Genomic DNA, 21639 nt, shown 5'->3' with positions numbered 1-21639 from the left:
CCTGGGAAATCATCGTAGATGTGACAGACTGTAGATTTAACAGGCACAACATTTGAGTACTGTTTCTATGGTTCTGTGTTCAGGATCTACCAAGATGCTGAGGTGATATTCACCCAGCTCTTCTCGTCCAACTCACCCAGTCCTCCCCAGACAACCACCAACCAGGGACAGTTGGCCAAAAACCTTCTAGACCTGGACCCAAGGGATGTGGTCTTCTACGTAGGGGGCTACCCTAACGACTTCACCGTAAGCACTAGACCATTCACAGCAAACAATGGATGACATCATAGACGTAAAAACAATTTGCCTCCCACAGTAATTAGGCATGTCAGAGCTCTGGCAACTCCTCCTTTCCTCTTCATTTTCTCTCCAGCCTCCTGCGCCTCTCAACTACCCCAAATACAAGGGATGCCTTGAGCTGTTCACCTTCAACGAGAGATTCATCAGCCTGTACAACTTTCAGAAGGCAGTCAACATTAACGTGGAGCTTCCATGCAAGAGGTAAGTTCAGAGTGGAACCAGGGCTAGCCACCCCATGGTCTTACTGGGTGTTAATAGAGGGAACCGCAGTAACCAACATACCCAGAATTCACCTTTTTCTCACACACGAGGTTACAGTTATACAATCCATGTCAAGGATTTGAGGTCATGAGGTCAATCTGTTTCAGACCCTCTCTCTCTTCCTCTCTCTCTTAACATCCTTCTGACCAGATTTATCAAGCCAGCTAAATGTGACTACTTCGAGGGCACTGGCTATGCCAAGTTGAGAATCAGTAAACCAGAGGATTTCCTGGTCATTCTTCTCGAATCCGTCGCCACACGCTCAGAGAACAGCCTGCTCGTCTATATTGGAAATGAGGTAGCTCTCACTATAATCCTCTTCTCCCATGTGCTCATGGTTTGTGTTTCCAATGGCGTTTCTAGTGTTATGAATACAAATAACCATCTGCTACATGTTAGGAATAAATATTTTCTTGTGTTTCAGAACATTTACTACGCTGTGACGATTGAAAGAGGCTACATTTTCATACGCAGTAACCAGCTCCCAGAACCAGTAAAGAGTGTTAACAAAGTCTTCCCTGTGGTAAGTACGGGCTCGCTTCAGATGATATCCAGGATTGTACTTCATTAGGATTCGAACGTTTGGACTGTAAATATGGCAGCGAATTGTTTGACAAAGAACGTTTTGTCTCCCTTTTCAGGCTGGAGCGTCGACGAGTGTGATTGTCGTCATCAACTCTAAAGCCAAAGAAATCAAGGTTCGCGTTGACTCTGCGTATGTGGCTGAGGCTCCTGCCCAGTACAGTCCTGGAATCTTTGATGCCTACTACCTCGGTGGCCTACCACAAAGCCTCAGGGAAAAGTGCGCAACTTTATCAATTCCATAAGCTAAGCCGCCTGGCCCATAATCTATTTGAAATGTGTCGCGCACATGTAGAAAAACACAACTCATGTGCACCTCTTGTTTCTTCTTCTGAGACACTCATGAGTTCTGTATCTTCCGGATTGTGTTTATTACCCGTTCAGATCCAACATCACCGCACCACCCCTGAAAGGATGGATCGAAAAGATCCGTCTGACAGGCAGTATCCCTGAGTTCCTAGAGAAGGTGGGCATCAGTCAAAGCTGTCCCACGGACTTCCTGGTAAGTTTGAACCTCATTACCTCAAAGTGCTCCCTGCCCTGCGCTATGTCAATCCCTACTGCGCCCCAGGCTGCATGCGGTTAGAGTAAATGACAGTGTTTGTTTCTGATTGGTCATTGTCCAGCACCACTGGACATGCAGTGGTCCAGCACCACCGCATATGACTACAAAGTAGTCACAGTAGCATTTAATGTCTCTCTGTTGACCAGGTGTCTCGGAAGGCTGAGTTTGCTTTGGGCAGTTCCCTGGCAGCCCCAGGCTTCAGTCTGGTCAGCGATGTCACTCTCTCACTGGGCTTCAAGAGCACTGAGAACGAGGGTCTCCTACTGCAGAACAGCCAGGAGGTCAGTCAGACATCCACCTCCTTGTCTCATTCATTATTTATGAATGTGGGCCATTGTTTATGTCCCTCAAGATTGTCTTCATCTCTCTCTTTTTTTTATCTGGCAGGGCACTGGAATAGACCTAGCCTTGAAAAACGGTTACGTGATCCTAAAGTTCAACAACCAAGTTTTGAAATCCAATAAACAGTACCAGGATGGCAAATGGCATTATCTGACAGTCATCAAGAGATCTCAGAGGTACCAGATTGGCTCTCATCCAGATCCAGAATAAATAACTAACAGAAAATAGGCAGCTCATGAGATAAGCGTTCACCACAAAGTGACTTATGGTCCCATGTCCCTCCTGCAGACTTGAGCTGCGTATCGATGAGGAGGACCAAGGTCAGCCTCAGAGCTCCTCTTCCTTCGTGGCCAACCCAGACAACTCTGTGTTCCTGGGGAAAGACACCCTCAAAGGCTGCCTTTCTAACCTCTACACGAGAAGGTACTGTAACCTCTTCCTACTTTATGGTATTTTTTACTTGTCACAAACTTTTAGTATTACACTTTTACAATTGTAAAACATTTTTCACAAACAAAAAATTAGACCGATTTATGAATAAATATATAAAATATATAATTAAAAAATATTTTTGGACAAATATGTATATTGTTTGTGTGTCTGTTTGTTCCAGGCCAGAATATTTGTACCGGCCTGAGGACCTTAGCAGGTTCAGATCCTCTGGAGACATTCTTATGGACATGTGCAGCACTGACAGACCCCCCCAGCTGATGCTGGACAGCAACACCAACAAGAGGGTAGGCAGCGCCTCTCACACGCATCCCAGCCCTTGAACGTTTGTGTTTTCGGTCCACACATTAACATTAAAATGTCAGTTAATCTCTAAAGACTGCAAGATATCCATTTCAGACCAAGTCTCACTCTTGTTTAAGTGTTTTACCGTAGGTGGATGTTGTTTGGGATAAGAGTGTTCAAATTGTGTTGTGCTGCTTTGTTTCCCTCAGTTGACCACAATGGAAGGATGATCCTCAGCTGCCATTTAGGAGGAGAATGTTCTATTGATTTAAAATGACTTGAGAGTCTAGAAGCCATGCTTCATTTGTTTGCACAAGCCCCACTGTTTTTGTACCTGTCTGAGAAAAGAGAGATGTGTTGCATTGACACTTCCTACACTTAATCATACAGCCATTAAACACCATTCTATTTAATGCATACCCTTTCAAGTTTTGTATTTTGATGGAAAGATTTGGGAACATTTATGGAAAACTTTGAGGACTTGAAATGTTAAAAAAAAATTCTGCTCTATCTCCACCACTTGTCTTCCGATCATCAACGAATGCTTTTCTTTTGCTATCATGTGACTCAACAATAAACCTCTTTGTCTAATCAATCATCCACAAGCATGTGCTGCCTTAACCTGATCACTCTGTGTCATAGAGACATTTATGAACCCATTTGGTTGTTGATTAACATTCCCTCTGTTCCCTCTCTGGGCCTCACTTGAGCTCCGTTGACTAGAATGGGACAGCTCTTGATGTGGAAGGGATTAAAGTCCAATCGTTGGACATGCACTCTTAAGAGGCAGCTTGCATTTTAGCATTGTACATTGCTAAACATAAAACACCAAATCCCCTTTAAATGTCCACTTTGTGAAAGAATGATTGCTTCACTGTACACATTCACAGCAGATTCCCTTCCTACATATAGTGAGAGAGAGTGGATGATACAGAGGACATTTTGGAGCACTGAATTATTTCAGTGCTCCATTCAATGGAATGAAAGGCCCATATGCTAGTACAGTTATGTTCTCACAAGCATGAATCAATCAGCAAATAAATCAACCAATCAATGATTCTGATCATTAGAAATGATTAGCCTCTTGAACCCTATGATATGGGTCAATATCTAAGCTCAATAACCTTACCTTATCAGGAAATCAAATATATAGATCCTCAGGGCCTGTTTCAAACCAGCTTCAAAGTAAACCCTCCCCGTGCTATTTGATATTCCTCAGATGCTTATCAATTCAAAAGAGCAGATTACCTCCAGCCAGTAGATAACACCTTGGCCTGCTCACTACCTGGGAGCAGGAAGATACTGGCTATGTGTCGATAGAGAAACCTAGGTACAGCCTGCATGGAAACACAGGCACACACCTGTGTCTAAAACCGTATGCCACCAACCCAGGGTCCCATTCTCATTCCTTTCTTTTGATTGATGTTATTGAATCCCTTTACCTAAACCGAAACAAAAATATACGAGATACCAAAGTGTTTCAATTAGGAACCCTGATTTTTGTCATTTTTATTTCATAGCATGAAATGATAGTGTAAAGCTGTCGAGCCCCAAAAAAACAGGCCATTAGGATAGAGATGAAATGCAGTCATACTGCTACTCAAAGGAAGAGCATCTGCTGCCATCCAGTGGGAGATGTCTTTATCTGTTTTCTAACCTTAAAACGTAACCATCCCCCTGTAAACAGACACGGTAATGGGATCATTAATGGGCTCATTATTGTACAGAACAAGACCTTGTTCAGGTCACCGCTCCTCTGATTTTAATGAGACACCGTCCCTAGTCTATCCAAGTATCTTGAGTTAACAGTGACTCAAAACTCAAATTCATTTCCATACAGATGGAGTGCCCTGGAAATGTTTATGGCGTTAGCACTACCACCGATGTAACCGCTGTACATGAGCTTGTCCTGTATGAAGTCTAACTATGACCTGTGTGTGTTGTGCAGACGGGCCATATGGAGGTGTCAGATGAGAGTCTGTCTGTGTGTACACTTCCTGCCCAGGTGAAACATGCCTTTCATGTAGGGGGTGCTGTCAGCAGACTTAGCTACAGCCTTCCCCCCACAACTCCTCAGACCAGGTGAAGACAGCCCCCCTCATCCCAACTCCCCCCTCCCCCCAAACACACACAAATCATACACACGTGCATATTAAAAGCCTGACCAGTCTCCCTCCTCTCCTAGGCCTCACTTCTCCCTGGACGTCAGGACAAGGTCTGCTGAGGGTCTGCTGTTCTATGCAGCCACCAGAAGGGGGCAATCTCACCTTGCTCTATATTTGTCCAAGGGTAGAATAAGACTGTCTGTAGGAAAAAAGAAGGAGATCTTCAACAGGGAGAAGTACAATGATGGAAAATGGCACTCGGTTAGTGGATGTAATTGAATCTATAAAACTTTAATCACAAGGTAATTTCTCAGTTTCAGGTCCTTCAACTAAGTAGGACCTGAAACCAGGGGGCCAGGGGAGTCAGGTGGCTGAGCGGTTAGGGAATTGGACTAGTAATCAGAAGGTTGCAGGTTCGATTGCCGGCCGTGTCAATTGACGTTGTGTCCTTGGGCAAGGCACTTCACCCTATTTGCCTCGGGGAGAATGTCCCTGTACTTACTGTAAGTCGCTCTGGATAAGAGCGTCTGCTAAATGACTAAATGTAATGTAAATATCTGTGATAATCACTGTGTGGCAATGTTGCCCGCTGCAGGTCATATTCAGCCTGGAGAAGAAGAAGTTCCGACTGGTTGTGGATGGCATCAGAGCCCAGGATGGTCAATTGACCAACGATGAGGCTGCATCCATGGAGCTGTCCTCACCTGTCTATTTGGGCAGTGCCCCAGGGTCCTTACATTCAGTGTTAAAGGTGCACTTAGTCAGTCAATCAGTCATTCACTCTCTCTCCCCCACACACACACACGCGCGCACACACACACACACAGAAGATAAGGATAAGTATACTGTGACAAAGATGCAGTTGTCCGATTCTAAAGTCAACAAAATAATCACCAAACTTTTCTTTCCTTGTAGTCTAAGTTCCTCCCGAAGCAGAGCGTGGTCGGCTGTGTTCGCAACTTTAAGAACAATGGAACTCCCATGCCAGAGCCCAGTACCAACCATGGTGCCAGCCCCTGCTTTGATGGACAGACACAGAATGGCGCCTATTTCTCAGGACAGGGGGCATATGTCATTATCAGTGAGTGTCAACGCCACGTTTCAACCCCCATTACTAATCATAATGATTATGATGGTGATTAGGATAGGGAAGGAAGCCAAGACACTAATGACATTGTTGCCTGTTCTAGATGATTCCTTTGTTGTGGGATCCAGCTTTGAGCTGGTGTTTGAGTTCCGTCCCCGCGGTCACAGTGGGGTCCTGCTCCACGTGGGGGACAGCCAGCCAAGACCTCCGTCCAACGCTGGCCATCACCTCAGCCTCTACATGCTTAGAGGAGAGGTGAGACAGACACTAACAAAGTCATTCCCACTTGCTGGTCCTTATGCTTTTGTGAAGCAGTGATGTTATGATTCGTGTCCACTAGTGTCCAGTGTCAAGGATGTAGACATTATGAAGACCAGCAGGTATATGGATGGGAGCCATTCTAAAATCATACTTGTATTCCTCCAGGTGGTGGCACAGGTGAACAACGGAGCAGGTGAATTTAAGGTGTCTGTTAGACCCAAACACACACTGTGTGACGGAACGTTCCATAGAGTAGCAGGTATGTTACGAAGTCCTTACCACATACATACACTATTCCACCACAACATAACCTGTACTGAACCGTTTGTACCTTAATGTATAATCTCCAAAACACTGTAAATATGTTCTCTTTTAAGTCACTGTGGCCTGTTTGTATCTCTGTCATGCTAGTAATCAAGAGGAAAAACGTTGTGGAGATGCATGTGGACACTGTCGGTCACTATAAAATTGGACCACCCTCCTCCTCCTCCACTTTGACCAAAGACCCGCTATATGTGGGAGGCATTCCTGGTGGGTATGACTGAAGCACACATCATAGTTAGGGGATGGGGTAGGGAAGTGGCTGGCTTGGAATCAGAGTATTGCTGGTGAGGACCATAGGCCTGATGGGGGTTGTAGTGTGTTATGGAAATTTGTCAAGCATCTGGTTTCAGGCATTATCAATCCCTTAGACAGCTAGTGACCAAAAAAAAACAAAACATTGATCCTTTCCCAGTAGATAAGACTTCCTAATCTAAACACCTTCTCCGTGGGTCTCCAAGTTAAAGGTCACATCTGCCAAACATTCTCTCCTCTTACCAATACAAATTTCCATAACAAGTGATACTGGCAGTACTATTGATGGTGCCAACCAGACTAGCTCAGTGTGCTGTGTCTCATTCCGGTGTAGAAGTATCCAGGCACCCGAGCCTCCCTGTCACCTCCTCCTTCCTGGGCTGCATCCAGAACATGCAGATCAACGAGAACCTGGTCTCCTTTGAGAAGCTCTCAGGGGTGTTCGGTCCAGTCAACACCCGCGAGTGTCCATCCGGATGAGAGGCCCTTCCAGTCATCCACACCCCGGGACCACGCCCACGCTGGACGCCACGTGCAATCAGTCACGGAGAATGTGTACGTGTGAGGATGTGTGTGTGTGTGCTGTGTGTGTGTGTGCGTGTGTGTGTGTGTGTGTGTGTGTGTGTGTGTGAGTGAGTTGTCAGATTTAAATGTTTTGCTCTGAATCAGGAACAAAGAGAGAGGAACTATTCTGTTTATCCCTGTATTTATTTTGCAGTACATTCTTTATTACCACCTTGTTACTGAATATATTCTAATATTCGGGTGTTTCAGCATCTAGTTTCTCAAGCAGTTTTGTGTCTCCGTTTTCTTTGTCTTTCTTGATCTGGATTTAGCTCAATCTAGATAAAAACGGCTAGAGTGATTGATTAGTTGATTAAGTCCACCAAATAAGCTACCCTGCACTTTAAGACACAAAATGCTTGTCACTTACAGTCCAAAGTACGGTATTCCCTGTTAATATTCTGACTATGAAAGGAATATTTATACAGTATGACACCTAGCATTCTTCCAAGCTTTCTACAAAAAACAATGTCTGCCAATCCCTGTTTTCCTTTGATGCATGTACATCCTGTACTGTAAAGAGGCCAGTTTACAGTAACCTGCTGACTGGTTTGAACAAGATGATTCCACTTCACACAACCTTAGGATCACATGGTTTTACATGTATTAGCGTTTTTTTGTATAGCCCTACACAGTATATCAAACTCCATTTCCATGTACTGTATGCTTCAATTGCCTTATATGTTCTGAGTGTGTCTGTCTGAAATTTCTTTATAATGCACTATATGTAATTTGATTCAATAATCATTTAAACCTTTTCTAGGTTCCCATGGGACCATGGCTCAATTCCAATAATCCCAAAAATATGTTGCATTGAATTTGGGTATACCTCAGATTAGGTTGTGTACAGATACATTTACTAGATATTTCAAAATAAATACAAAATTTAGCAATCCTTGACATGTGGTCACAATCTACCTTAAACTACGGAACAATGCAGTTTAGTATAGTATATTATAGTATAGGAGGATACTGTACATGTATTCCTGCCTCTGATCATGTTGTTCATTTGTAAGCAGCTACACATTGTCCTATTTATGTCTCTTGTTAATTGATTGGCCATAGCTAGATGTTTTTATTTGTGCAATCTTTAACGATCATTTCTTTATAAAGAATAGCATGTTCATGTCCAATGTGATTGTGTGGCTTTATTTAAGTTTTTCCTTCAAACCAATTAGCTCTTAGAGCTGTATTTCATTTAATAAGGTAAACTTGGGTTTCGTTGACTCAGAATTCAGCAAAAAATACACATAATGGTTGGCTTAATGTGTCAGCTGTGTGCTGTCATCAGAGTCCTTTTTTGATACATTAAGGTATCATTCACTACCAAACTATTGACTACTATTATGCCTATTTCCATGGATGTATAATATTAATATTATATTAATCATTTATTATGAGCATATTCATTGTAAATATATATACAGATCATACTGAAGTAAAGTATCCGTACGACAGTATCAACCTCCCCCCATGCAACGTAGATTTATAATACACATTTACAAAATCCATACAAAATATACACTGTGCCGTGCGGAAATCTTGGTAGATGGTTTTGTCGAACGCTGATTGGCTGTATCACTGTTGTCACACTGCATGCTTCCCTTCACGAACGAAGCAGGAACAACACCCAAAGGCTCAACTGGACCCGCTCGGTGAAAAACCGGCGCAACAAACGGTGTTGAAAGACGAGTGTAGTTAAGTCCGTAAGATAAGGATATAATTATTGCGAACTTGAATTTACTGAAGCTCGGACCGAAATGGGTTGATGACAGATACAGCAAGTCCTACGATTCATTTACGCATTAATCCAGACAACCTTCCTCCTCCATCGAGCTACAGTCGTCTGTCAGCTCCAGTTCTCTGTTGTGGATTTTGGGTTTGATATCCGTGCTCTGCATGTAAACTTGGACGTCAGTGATAACAAATACAGATCGAGAGATCAATGGCGGACCCCACGGATCGAGCACATAAATGTGTGGAAGAAAAACTGGATCACGTTGACGACGCAGAACTGGCACTGAAAGGAATTAATATGCTTCTCAACAACGGCTTCAGGGAGAGTGACGAACTGTTCAGAAAATACAGGTTAGTCATACGTGTTTAAAGAACTGTATCAGATCAACCACAGGACATTTCCAGACTGTTTTCCGGGCCTGTAATCTTTTTTTTTTTTAGGCCGGTGAAGTCTGCGTGAGGCTTGGGTTTCCGCCAAAATACTATAGTCATTTTCACTTGGCAGCAGCAAGTAGGCTAATATGATATATTATAAAAACGTGGTCTCCCTGCTTCTTGAATGAAATGCATATTGCAATGTTTTCTGCTTTTAGCTACAATGTTTGAGACGTTAGTTATTTGTGGTGTTTGAACTTAACTCCGCTGTGCATACACTCGACTCCCCCGCTTCTCGCTCTTCGCTCATGTCCAGATATCAGATTTCTATGACCTCTCAAACTATTGTAAAATTCCATGAATATCCTCTGTAGATAGCGGTACTTAGGGCTATGATGGCACATAAATCTACATCCCAATACAGGTGAAGCACTACAGTGCTGCATTATGGTGTGAAGTCAGTCTAACTAGGGTAAGTAGCTACAGTACACATTACAGCAGTAATGCGTCTGTAAGGGTTCAACGCAAACCTGCATCCATGCCACAGAACTGGCTCCAGTCCTCACTGTCATGTGTGTCTGTCTCTGGATAACTCATGGTAGTGTGAAGGACCCATGCAGCATCAGCTGCACCACTCTATCTTCAGACTACCTCTGAAATGAGGCTAGACACAGACAGTGACTGTTTCAACAGTCAACAACACAGATATATTGACTGTCATGTCTGGATTAGCCAGTATGATAAACGACAGTATGCCACACAGCAGGGCCAGATGCTATTCCACCTTTCTTGCTCCTGCTGACAGCTCAAATGTCACGTCTCCCTCTAATTACATTCCGCACAGAGCAGGGCATCGCCACATTCGCCCCAGATGAAGAGAACTAATGTGACAGTTGCCATGTTGTTGAAAACGACGACCATTCGAGAGTTGTCTCTGTGTTCCTCTGGGGTACAGTTGGAGACGGTGAAGAGCCATCGGTGTAAGATGTCACATTGACTGTGTAATTGCATTTGCCTAGCTCACTGACTGGCCTCTTGACATCTGTGAAATCTTTCTCTCCATGCTCTATTCAATGTGTTGCCAAGACTATCAGATGTAGTTCTGTTGGTCAAAAGTAGTGTTGCCCTTCTGTCTCAACAATCTTTTTTAATTTATCTGTTCTAGCTGTGCTGGCCAAACATTATCTGACGTTTCTGCATGTGGATCGACAAGGCAAGCACTTTTCTGCACCGTGTCTCTTTATGTCTTTGGTTGTAATTTCTCTTTTCTTTTCTGCCACTCAGAACTCACAGTCCCCTGATGAGTTTTGGAGCCAGTTTTGTCAGTTTCCTGGTGAGTAAATACAACATATCATCAACATATCTCCAGTTGCATGTCCCAGAATCCCTCTCTTTACATCTGTGTTCCACAGTCATGCTTTCATACTTGATTTGTAGTCCTTAGACCTTGCCTACATTTACTTGGCTCTTCCTGTAGTTCATTCTCTATACAGACTGACTGAATCCCATTATAATCGAACACTAGTGTTCCCCCTGTGGTGTTGATATTGGTTGGTCTCCCCTGCTGCCTCCCCTCCCTCATGTCATCAATGATTCACAGCCATCAGGCTAACTGGCTGACTAGAAAGCACTGATGGGGAATACCTGATACTAATTGGAAAATGGTTCACTTAGTCTAGATCGAAAATGTGAAAACATGAGCACAGTGGAAAACTGTTCTCTCTAGTATGAATGCTTGTAGGTTATTATTATTTCTTTTTTACATTCAGTTATGCTGTGTGTGATCCAGCAAGAGAGTGGCTGTGATCTGTTATTGATCTCTCTCTGTGTGTGTGTGTGTGTGTGTGTGTGTGTGTGTGTGTGTGTGTGTGTGTGTGTGCGCGCGCGCGCGTGCAGAACGCCATGATGACATTTGAGGAAGAGAAGATGCAGACAGCCTTTGAGGACCTGCGGGCCACTGAGAAGTTGTGTGAGAGCGACAATGCCGGGGTCATCGAGACCATCAAAAACAAGATCAGGAGGAATGTATGTGATGCTCAGCATACACAGACACACACACCCAGGGTGACTGTACATACACACCCATCCTCAACAGAACATACAGTACCTACTTTATTACACCCAACTCCTCCCACTATGATGCTAATGCACACACTCAAACACACACACACCTGCTAGTATAACTAATACCAAAGCAAACCTACAACCATAACATAGTCTTTCATGTTCTTGTCATCGTTACCAGTACCTTATTATCACACTGGTTCTACTGTACTATGCGATCAAGATCAAACAACTGCAGTGCTACATGTTGTAAATGCTATTCTGTTCACATGTGCGCATGTGTGCTGTATGTGCGTGTACTCGTGTGCATGTGTGTGTGCCTGCCCGCCTGCTTGTGTGTGTGTGTTTCAGATGGACTCCCAGAGGTCTGGGGTGGTAGTGGTGGACAGGCTCCAGAGACAGATCATCGTGGCTGACTGCCAGGTGTACCTGGCTGTCCTCTCCTTCATCAAACAGGAGCTGTCAGGTACGGCCACCACCCCCCCAGTGCCGAGCCCCGACTGGGGCTGTTCTGTTTAAGCCATGTTTAGGCCATCAGGTAACCTTATGCCAACCCATTCTACTGGTTTATCAGCATCATACGCATGCTTGGTTTGCAGGTCATACAAGCACTTGTGAGCGCTGAACTCACCGGGGATGATGTAGTTCAGTGTTTCTCAACCCTGGTCCTAAGGGACCCCCTGTCCTGCATGTTCTAGATGTTTCCCTGTTCCAACACACCTGATACTAATGAATGGGTTTTTATGACGCACAGGAGAAGCTTAATAGCGAACATTAATTTGAGTCAGGTGTGTTGGAGCAGGGAAACATCTCAAATATGCGGGACAGTGGGTCCTGTGGGCCAGGGTTGAGAAACACTGATGTAGTTGATTGCTCCAGCATGTTAATCCCTAGTGTGTAAGTCCTCCTGGTCAGACTGCTGGTTGCCAGGTCACGTTCACATTTTCATGGACACTTTAGATTCTTTGCTACTCTTTGGCCACCAATCCATACATGCTAGCGGGTGTTATCCTGATTTGAAAGAGCTCAGAGTGCAGCCATAGCACATTCTGGTGATATTAATATATAAACCGCCTAGCAAGCAATACCAGATGCATGTCCTACGTACATTCTAAACCATCACAACTGACCCATAACCTCCTCTTCCATCTCCTCCCAGCATACATCAAAGGAGGCTGGATCCTCCGCAAGGCCTGGAAGATGTACAACAAGTGCTACAGTGACATCAGCCTGCTGCAGGACGGCACCAGGAGGAGGTCCTCCGACCAGCAGGGCTCCCCAGCCCCGTCCCCCGCCACCTCCCCAGTCCCTTCCTTCCACCAGCCTAACCAGAACCAGGCGTCTCCTCCACTGGCCCCGGGGGGCCTGGATGGGGTCAGCCCCGAGGCTGTGGACAGGCTGAAGGGCTCGGTCAGTTTCGGCTACGGCCTTTTCCACCTGTGCATCTCCATGGTGCCCCCGCACCTGCTCAAGATCGTCAACCTGCTGGGCTTCCCCGGCGACCGGCACCAGGGGCTGTCGGCCCTCACGTACGCCAGCGAAAGTAAGGATATGAAGGCTCCCCTCGCGACGTGAGTAGACATGCACACTCCGCACACCCTCTCTAATCTCATTCATTGTTCTATGGGGTGTTAAGGTACCTCATTTTGTATATCAGCATCTTCCACAGCCCTTAAGTGTTGTCAGTGAGATGGAAGTGAAGTGGAGTGGAGAGGAGAGGAGAGGAAAACAGTATTTAGCACTAGGTAACTCTGAGCCTAGGTCAGTGGGTATTTCTCCAACGATGTATATATCCGCCGACCATGTCAAGGAGAGAAAATGTACTCAGTTACTGTATGATGATGTAAGTGCTGCCCTGCACGCGCGCACACACACACACACACACGCACACAGTTAAAGCGGAGGGCAGGAGAGCTGTGTCTCTACTGGAGGCCCTGCCATCTGTGGGCTAACATGACCAGCCCTAATTATAGATCTGTACCCATGAGGGTCTGTATTGCTGCCTCTGTTTAAGGCCTGGCAGTGGAACAAGGCCCTTCTTTCTTTTACGCCATGCGTCGAACGCCAGACCATGTGATTAAGGCTCATTCGTCTAAGACAGCGCTGGCCGTTGGGTAACTAGGTCATATCTCCGAGATTTGCTGCAATCGGCAGACAAGCTGAGACGGGCTCTGTACGTTAGTATTCATTCATGCATGTCTCTGAATGCTGCCCTCAGGAAAATCTGCTTCCCTCTGGAATCCCCCCTGTGGCATCTTCCAACTCGTTTTGCGTCTGTGCTCCCGTGGCAGGTTGGCCCTCTTGTGGTACCATACGGTAGTGCAGCCCTTCTTCGCCCTCGATGGCTCGGACACTCAGGCGGGCCTGATTGAGGCCAAGGCCATACTCCAGCGCAGGGAGAAGGTCTACCCGGACTCTTCGCTCTTCATGTTTTTCAAAGGCAGGGTGCAGCGCCTGGAGGTGAGACCCGCCGACACCACTTACGCTTGGGAGAGAGACCCATCTACCCTGCCGTACCACTGGTGGATCACGGTGCCTCTCCCCCTTTAACGTGCGTTCCATCCCATCCCCCCAGTGTCAGATCAACAGTGCCTTGACGTCCTTCAACAACGCCTTAGAGCTGGCCACTGACCAGAGGGAGATTCAGCACGTGTGCTTGTACGAAATAGGTATTGTCGCTGGCGCCACTCTCCTCCTTCCATTTCCCCCCAGGGTGGCCCAGTCCTCACTGGCTCCTCTGGGCGCTCTTTCAGGTTGGTGCAGCATGATCGAGCTGAGTTTCAGGGATGCGTACCGCGCCTTCGAGCGTCTGAAGACAGAGTCCAGGTGGTCCCAGTGTTACTACGCCTACCTGACTGGAGGTGAGTGGGCTGGGGCAGGGGGGAGGGCGTGGGAGTGCTGGGCCATACCTTAGGATGATCTTCTAACCTAAAGAGGGAGTGTTGATTAGGAACCCTCTGACTCTGCCGAGTCCAATACTCCTCCTCTTCAGGTTCCGGAGATCTACTCGACTTTCATACCTTATCTAAGCAGAGAGCCAACAGTAGCTTCTTGCTAACTTGACTAGCCAGATGGTTTGTTACACATATCCATCTGGGAAGCCTTCCTTTAAAAAAGAAAATCCGAAACCTTGTTTGGCGCTTTCAAACAGTACTTGGCAGGTGATTGGAGGAACCATCTGTCTATCACTGTCTATCCTGGGCTAACTTCAACCTTGCCCGTAGCTGCCAGTAGTTTCTCATAGGATGCTGATTGGTCCAAACCCCTGCGGTTCGGGCAAAAGCAAATAATGTTGGGATCACCGTGATCTCATAAATCCAGCTGGGTTGCAAGGTTATCTTCGTACACCTATCATGGTCTGTGAGTGGTTTGTGTCTGCCTATTTTGAGGCTCCATCCTCAAGTGTGTGTGTGTGTGTGTGTGTGTGTGTGTGTGTGTGTGTGTGTGTGTGTGTGTGTGTGTGTGTGTGTGTGTGTGTGTGTGTGTGTGTGTGTGTGTGTGTGTGTGTGTGTGTGTGTGTGTGTGTGTGTGTGTGTGTGTGTGTGTGTGTGTGTGTGTGTGTGTGTGTGTGTGTGTCAGTGTGCCAGGGAGCTACAGGGGATCTGGAGGGAGCCGCTGCTGTCTTCAAGGACATCCACAAGCTCTTCAAACGAAAGAACAATCAGATTGAGCTCTTCTCTATGAAGAGGGTAGGTGTGCCTGCTTGCAAATTCCTCTTGTCAACAACGAAGCAAGCTGACGGTGGGGGCTGTGTGTGTGTGTGCGTGTGCGTGCATGTGTGTCTTCTACTTACAGGCAGAGAAGCTAAGGAAACACTCTCCATCCAAGGAGCGTTGTATTCTGGGAGTGATAGAGGTGTTGTACTTGTGGAAGGCCCTGCCCAACTGTTCCACCTCCAAGCTCCAGACCATGAGCCAGGGTGAAAACACACACACACCCTCCTACCTAACACATACTCACTCACACTCCTACCTAACATACACACACTCACACCCCTAATTAGCATATACACACACCTACCTAAAATTCACACACACACCCCTACCTAACACACAGCCCCTACCTAACACACACTCACACCCATATTTAACACACACACATAGATACCTCTACCTAACATGCACTCACACCCCTACCTAACATAAACACACAGACACACACTGTGGAAGACAGTTCTGTCATCAGTTTAGGTTCTGGGTTTGTATGACCAACCAGCTAAATGGAGAGAGAGAGAAACTTTTAAGTCTTTCATATGTGAGTGCTTCATAGGATAGAATACATGAACACATAATAGTGCAATAGCTGATCTACTGATTGTTATAACATAACCACATAAAAAATACCTGATTCCTCCTACAAACTCTACCTAACACACACACACACGCACACTAAACACACTTACCCAACATACACAGAGCTTTATCAAGCTCCAGACTATTTCAGTCCAGTAGTCTCTGTAGCAATTGGAACACACGGAGATTCCACTGCATGTCAGTAAGGACGAGTATTGAACTCATGTTTGCTGAGTGTTCCTGTGAACCCTTCCATTCCTGACAAGCTTCTGTGTGGAGGGCGCCACTAATACTCTAATGTGCTCTCAGTTCTGCAGGAAATAGACGACACCTCGTGCGCTGACCTGAAAAACCTGCTGCTCGGCGCCATTCACAGGTGTCTAGGAAACGCCGAAGACGCCATTCAGGTAGGACCATACGTGTGTCTTCTGAACGTCCTGCATGAGTATGGACTGTAGGGGGCGTGTTCCATTCGCTTGATTGCTGAATCTCTCCGATGACTGATTGGCGGATGGATTGAATGTCGCAGTGCTTTCAAGTGGCTGCCAGAGATGAAGTGGGTCGTCAAAACAACTCGTACGTGCAGCCGTACTCCTGCTACGAACTAGGCTGCCTATTGCTGGACAACCCAGAGGTGAGAGTTGTGTGTGAGTGTCTGTGCTCTTGATATTATGAAACAAGTGTACGTTATAAAGATGTTTCATTAACCGGTGTGTTCTCTTTCAGTCTGCAGGGAAGGGAAGATCACTTATGCTCCAGGCTAAGGTACAAGGCAACCCCATTAGTTTCTTTGCCGTTTGCAGACTTTTGACCTTTGTGTGTGTGTGTGTGTGTGTGTGTGTGTGTGTGTGCTTGCAGGAGGACTACGCTGGCTATGACTTTGAGAACAGGCTCCATGTGCGTATCCACTCAGCCCTGGCCTCTGTGAAGGAGGCAACACCACCGTGACCCCAGCCCCTGTCGGCCAAATGACCACTCAGGCCCCACAACACCCTTCTGACTCTGCAGTCATCCACTGGAGGGCAACTGTTACTTACTATTCTCTGTTTTTGAACAATGTGCCAACCAGTCATTTGTAATGAATAGTTAACAGTGAGTGTTTACGGAATAGGTACAATTGCTCAAGTGTTACTGTGATGTGTCTCAGCTGGTTGATGTCTCACTGAGCTGGACACCATTCAGAAAAGTTGGTACCAACGCCCCTTAATTCTCACGTTCACTCTCTCTGGACCTATTACATTTTCATTTAAAGTTGCACGAGTTTAATTCTGTATGAGGTGTTCAGGAGTAATACACTGGAGTGTTTCGAGTACGACACTTGCTTTAGCTGTGACAAACAAACAAGCAATAGTAAAGGGACGTTTGTTTTCCGGTTCACCGGAAAACTCATTTAACGTCAATCCATGACCTGATAGTTCTTAGTCTCCTTGACAATCTCTTATCACGCACACACTGTTCAGTCATCTGGCCTTAATGCCCTCTGTGAATTGGATGACAACCATGGTATCACTTTAGTGGTAACAAACCAATACTGTATGTATAAATAGAAATGTAGAAGAATGGAAAGTACCATCCATTGTACAGTAACTAGTTCACCCTGTTCTCCCTTCCTTATCTTTGAAGGGACTTTTTATATCAGTGCAGATATGATTGCACTGAGCGTTGTATTTGCTAGCTAAATTATGTTGTCATTGTCACTTGAGAGTACAGAATGAACACTGTACTCTAATTTTATTTGCTGGAAACTGGATTTCCTTTGTTGCATAGATTCTTGTATGTACATTTGTTGTAAGATAATAAATCTCTCAGATCTGCATTTTATGTGGCATGTTCAATGTGACATATACTCTGTGAAAAATATATATTACAGTGATTGCTTTGACAAAGGTTTTGAACAGCGTTCCAACTTTTTTAGATAGGTGACGTGTACGTCACAATTCTATAATAGTGCTACTATGACGCAATTGCTAATGATAGGCCACTCAGAGTTAACCTAAAAAAAACCTTTATTAATCGCTGGACAACTTGGGTCTTGATCTCTCCTGTCACATGTAAGTTTACAATATTCTATTTTATTATATGGGGAAAAAGATTCTACGACCGAGGTAGCCTACTGTTCTCTGACTATTTCGAACTTTTTAATGTCTTTGTAACATCTGTAGCAAAAAAGATGCGACAGCGTCCAGTTGTTATTCCTCCGGGGCTGAAGGTTGTAGTAGAGGGGCTGAGCAAGGCCGTAGTGCGGTATCAACCGACGAATATTGCTGATTTTGCATCGATGTTCTTCAAAGCGCTTGTCGACTTCAGAACAGGTAAGCCTGAACACACGCTGTGTGTCAAAATGCGTTTAGCAACAAATGGCAATGCAAACACTTCGCCTATGACTTTGGCTGTTTGCTTGTGTATGACAGAAAAGCCAGGTTTGAGTGTGGACGAACTTGTGAAGGAATTCAAGGCAACCATAGGCTCACATTGTAAGTGAAAATAAATATTGTATATGATCAATATCTTTAGGCTATTTCAGTAGTTCTAACTCTTCTAATTAGGTCTAATTTCCTTTTCCTCTTGAAGTCTTCAAGATGAAAACTGAACCTATAACAGATGACCCTGTCCATGGTTCTGAAACAATTCCCCATACAAAGCCTATCCAAGAATTGGAGGCAGGCACTCTGATGATGGAGGCCAGTCTGGCCAGATATGATGTAGGTGATCTCCCAGAGAGCACTACAGACCAGAGTACCTGTAAGTCTGCTGATGGGGAACAGAATGATCGTGGGGGCTGTGTGTCAGGCACCACCATCAGCCTGTGCCCGGGGTATATATCAGAGGAGATGGCCAGCACCCTGGCCCTGTACCGCCGCAAAATCGACCCAGAAAACTTCCCCCAGGACTCCATCTCAAGGGAACCTCTAGATCCAGACTCCACCTGCCCTCGAGTCTGCAATGCCCTGTTTGAGCGGGTCTCCGTCAGCCAACTTAAAAGCAGAGTAAATGCGGTCGTGATCCAAACCGGTATCTTCCCAAGAGCTTCCCAGATCTTCGTCCAAACAGAGGACAACATTGCCTTGATCATCTTCCAAGCTGATGCATCATTGGCAGAGAACAAGGTAGTGGGACCCTGCTGTACCGTGGAGGAGGTTGAGAAACCTCAGCCCCTCCACCCAGTCACCACCACTGACGACATGGCCCATGTGATGACGACAACAGGAACACAAGAGACTCCTACTTTGCCCGCTCAGAAGACTGGAGGGAACACTGGAGTTCCAGAGCAGCTTATCCTGCACACAGAGCCCTCCGACTACCCAAGTCTCCCTGCTTCCACTACCACGGCTGCAAAGAGAGAACCAAACTCCGCCTGTCTGACAAGTCCTCCTGCTGCTACGGCGGAATTACCAGAATCCACCAATCTACCGTGCTCCCACCCCACGGCAGCTGTGAAGATGGACTCCACTCCTGCTGTCATGACTGATGAGACCAGCTCTGTTCATGTGAACCTCAAAGTGGTGTCCCCTCCCAGCACCATAAGAAGGCCAGACCCTCCCTCTGCCACACCCATGGAGGCCCCGAGTGCCCAATCTGAGCCAGCCCCTTTCTCAGAGGAGACCAGAACCCCCTATCTGCTCTACCTCCCACTGCCCATAGAGCTGGCAAGGACACCCAGCCTCATGTGTCAACTGGGCCTGAGGCCCGAGGAAGCCAAGGGCCTCCCCTTCGTCTGCCTTCCTGTGACCCCAGCGGAGCTACCCCTCACCTCCAGCTCTGGGCTGTCCCCGGCCATGTCCCAGGAGATCCCCCAGACCCACAGTTATTTGTTTGCTAACAACAAAAGAATGCAAGGCCTCCTCGGTACCCCGAGCTTTTGGGCAAATTCAGTGCCGTACTCCGAGATGCCCCCCACATCCAGCCCAGTCCACACATCTGCCACAATGGCACAGGAAACGAGAGGCCCCTGCATGCTGTGCCTACACCCATACGCACAGGGTGGGACAGGGAACTCTGAGGCTGTATACAACCAGAGTACTCTCCAGCACCCTGTGTGTCAGCCACAGGCCCGCCAGGCAATGCTCAACAACGAGCTGCACCCTGACTCCATAAACAATGGATGTTCTCAAAGACCAAGTAAGACATTTCACATCACTCCACAAAAAATGGTGTGGTCACTCATTGAAATTGTTATGGAATGTCCCTTTTATCTGACCACAGATCATTACAGTGACATTGGGGTGTCCATCCACAGCAAGATTATTGATATCTTTCTCCTGTCCCTTTCAGGTCACCAGAGTTCTATTGACATGATGACGTCTGTGGCAGGCATGGGACAAAAGTGCCTGTGTACCATTCTCAGCAGAACAGGCAGTCGCTGGCGGCTGTGCCACCTGAGTCACCCGGAGCCCCAAGGTAAAATGGACTGCCCCAACAACACCTCCAAAGGCATGTTGCGTTGTGGCCCTGACCACAAGACCAACCTACCCGTGTACCAGGACTGCGGGCAGTGTTGCATTTTGCACCAACTGCTGAATTGGAAGACCCTCCATGGCAGCCAGTGCTCTCACATGGCCGAGTCTCTGTGCCCAGCATACACCATGGGACCCGTCGCCCAGCCCGGGGCAGGCCACTCGGACTCCTTCCTCTGCACCCCCCAGCCCCATGATAGGGCAGGTATGTGCCCGCTTCAGTGCACATCGATGCACCAGTGCCAGAGCTCCCGACTCCTGTGTGATAGCCACAGGGGTCTGCTCCAGATGGGCTCCTTAGACCAGCCCCTTGCCAACACCCAGGGAAAGGTCAAGCAGAAAGACAGCATCCCCACCAGTGGCTTAGTCACCAGCAACACAAATCCAGGTAGGCCTTATCAATGTATTCATCAATCTCAAGGCAGATACTATAGTGTATATTGTTTTTTAACCCTTGTGTTATCTTCGGGTCGCTCTGACCCATCAGTCATTGTGACCCACCGTCGTATTGCGACAACTTTACCGCATACAAAAACAAAGTGAAGCATTTTCTTTTAACCGTTGGGCTGTCTCAGACCCCCCACATTGCGAAGGTTAAAAGAAAATTATTTGTATTTGTTTTTGTATTGGGTAAAATTGGGTAAACACAACGATGGTTCGTTATGAACCTTTGGGTCATGTGACCCGAAGGCAGCACGAGGGTTAAATTAGCATGTCATAGTGCAAACTTCTACTTTTTCAGAGTCTGCCATGAACTGCTGTCCTCAGGGCAACTGATCTGGATATAATGTAAGCTTATTGCATTGATCCCATGTGTCATCTGTTTTCGTGCAGAGCAACAATAATACTAATAACAAAAATAAACACCTAATGTCAATGTTTTTAATAGTTGTCTTGCAATGGCTTTTGTAAATGAATAGAAAGCCATGCCCTTACTTTCTCTTTTTAGGGATGCCACAGAAAAGCCAACTTTTGTTGACATTTTGTTCCCTGCAGACTTCTCATCACCAATTAAATGATTCAAATAAAACAAGAAATTCATAACAAAACTGTCTAGTTGTCTTGCAATGGCTTTTGTAAATGAATAGAAAGCCATGCCCTTACTTTCTCTTTTTAGGGATGCCACAGAAAAGCCAACTTTTGTTGACATTTTGTTCCCTGCAGACTTCTCATCACCAATTAAATGATTCAAATAAAACAAGAAATTCATAACAAAACTGTCTAGTTGTCTTGCAATGGCTTTTGTAAATGAACAGAAAGCCATGCCCTTACTTTCTCTTTTTAGGGATGCCACAGAAAAGCCAACTTTTGTTGACATTTTGTTCCCTGCAGACTTCTC

The 21639-nt window shown here is 46.0% G+C and overlaps 2 protein-coding genes across 4 annotated transcripts in view; both read left to right on the top strand.

Moving 5' to 3' along the window:
- Window positions 1–8528, top strand: part of LOC136958648 (laminin subunit alpha-3-like) — a 55075-nt gene extending 46547 nt beyond the window's left edge. The window contains exons 60-78 of one of the 3 annotated variants that reach the window (XR_010878703.1): window positions 84–246; window positions 374–501; window positions 712–859; window positions 986–1084; window positions 1203–1363; window positions 1528–1645; window positions 1855–1989; window positions 2096–2226; window positions 2339–2473; window positions 2664–2787; window positions 4734–4867; window positions 4971–5151; window positions 5486–5641; window positions 5806–5971; window positions 6081–6232; window positions 6404–6497; window positions 6650–6769; window positions 7149–7428; window positions 7459–8528. Coding sequence is in view for 2 of the 3 variants with exons in the window: in XM_067252693.1 (XP_067108794.1) it covers window positions 84–246; window positions 374–501; window positions 712–859; window positions 986–1084; window positions 1203–1363; window positions 1528–1645; window positions 1855–1989; window positions 2096–2226; window positions 2339–2473; window positions 2664–2787; window positions 4734–4867; window positions 4971–5151; window positions 5486–5641; window positions 5806–5971; window positions 6081–6232; window positions 6404–6497; window positions 6650–6769; window positions 7149–7294 (2491 nt within the window). In the remaining variant the exon portion in view is untranslated. Of the gene's footprint in view, window positions 1–83; window positions 247–373; window positions 502–711; window positions 860–985; window positions 1085–1202; window positions 1364–1527; window positions 1646–1854; window positions 1990–2095; window positions 2227–2338; window positions 2474–2663; window positions 2788–2994; window positions 3381–4733; window positions 4868–4970; window positions 5152–5485; window positions 5642–5805; window positions 5972–6080; window positions 6233–6403; window positions 6498–6649; window positions 6770–7148 lie in introns of those variants that run through there. The other 2 variants (XM_067252693.1, XM_067252694.1) reach the window with 2 other exon arrangements.
- A 485-nt stretch (window positions 8529–9013) lies between these two features.
- ttc39c (tetratricopeptide repeat domain 39C) lies at window positions 9014–17655 on the top strand. The gene is made up of 14 exons (XM_067252901.1): window positions 9014–9466; window positions 10775–10823; window positions 11387–11515; window positions 11906–12020; window positions 12714–13125; window positions 13846–14014; window positions 14130–14223; window positions 14308–14415; window positions 15134–15243; window positions 15350–15473; window positions 16156–16253; window positions 16376–16480; window positions 16573–16611; window positions 16705–17655. Exons 1-14 carry the CDS (start codon window positions 9324–9326, stop codon window positions 16792–16794), a joined length of 1785 nt encoding a protein of 594 aa, XP_067109002.1. The 5' UTR covers window positions 9014–9323; the 3' UTR covers window positions 16795–17655.
- Window positions 17656–21639: the final 3984 nt, after the last annotated feature.

This window comes from Osmerus mordax, chromosome 16 (genome assembly GCF_038355195.1).
Source record: "Osmerus mordax isolate fOsmMor3 chromosome 16, fOsmMor3.pri, whole genome shotgun sequence".
Classification (NCBI taxonomy): Eukaryota; Metazoa; Chordata; class Actinopteri; order Osmeriformes; family Osmeridae; genus Osmerus; species Osmerus mordax.
The sequence above is the reverse complement of the archived record's forward strand: the minus strand, read 5'-3'. Positions and strand labels throughout refer to the sequence as shown.

Bases quoted from the DNA above. Each gene is read 5' to 3' on its own strand.
- ttc39c (XM_067252901.1), top strand. From the start codon at position 9,324: ATGGCGGACCCCACGGATCGAGCACATAAATGTGTGGAAGAAAAACTG. The intron at 13,126-13,845 runs GTGAGTAGACAT...CTCCCGTGGCAG, and splicing joins ATGAAGGCTCCCCTCGCGAC to GTTGGCCCTCTTGTGGTACC. The intron at 16,254-16,375 runs GTAGGACCATAC...TGAATGTCGCAG, and splicing joins ACGCCGAAGACGCCATTCAG to TGCTTTCAAGTGGCTGCCAG.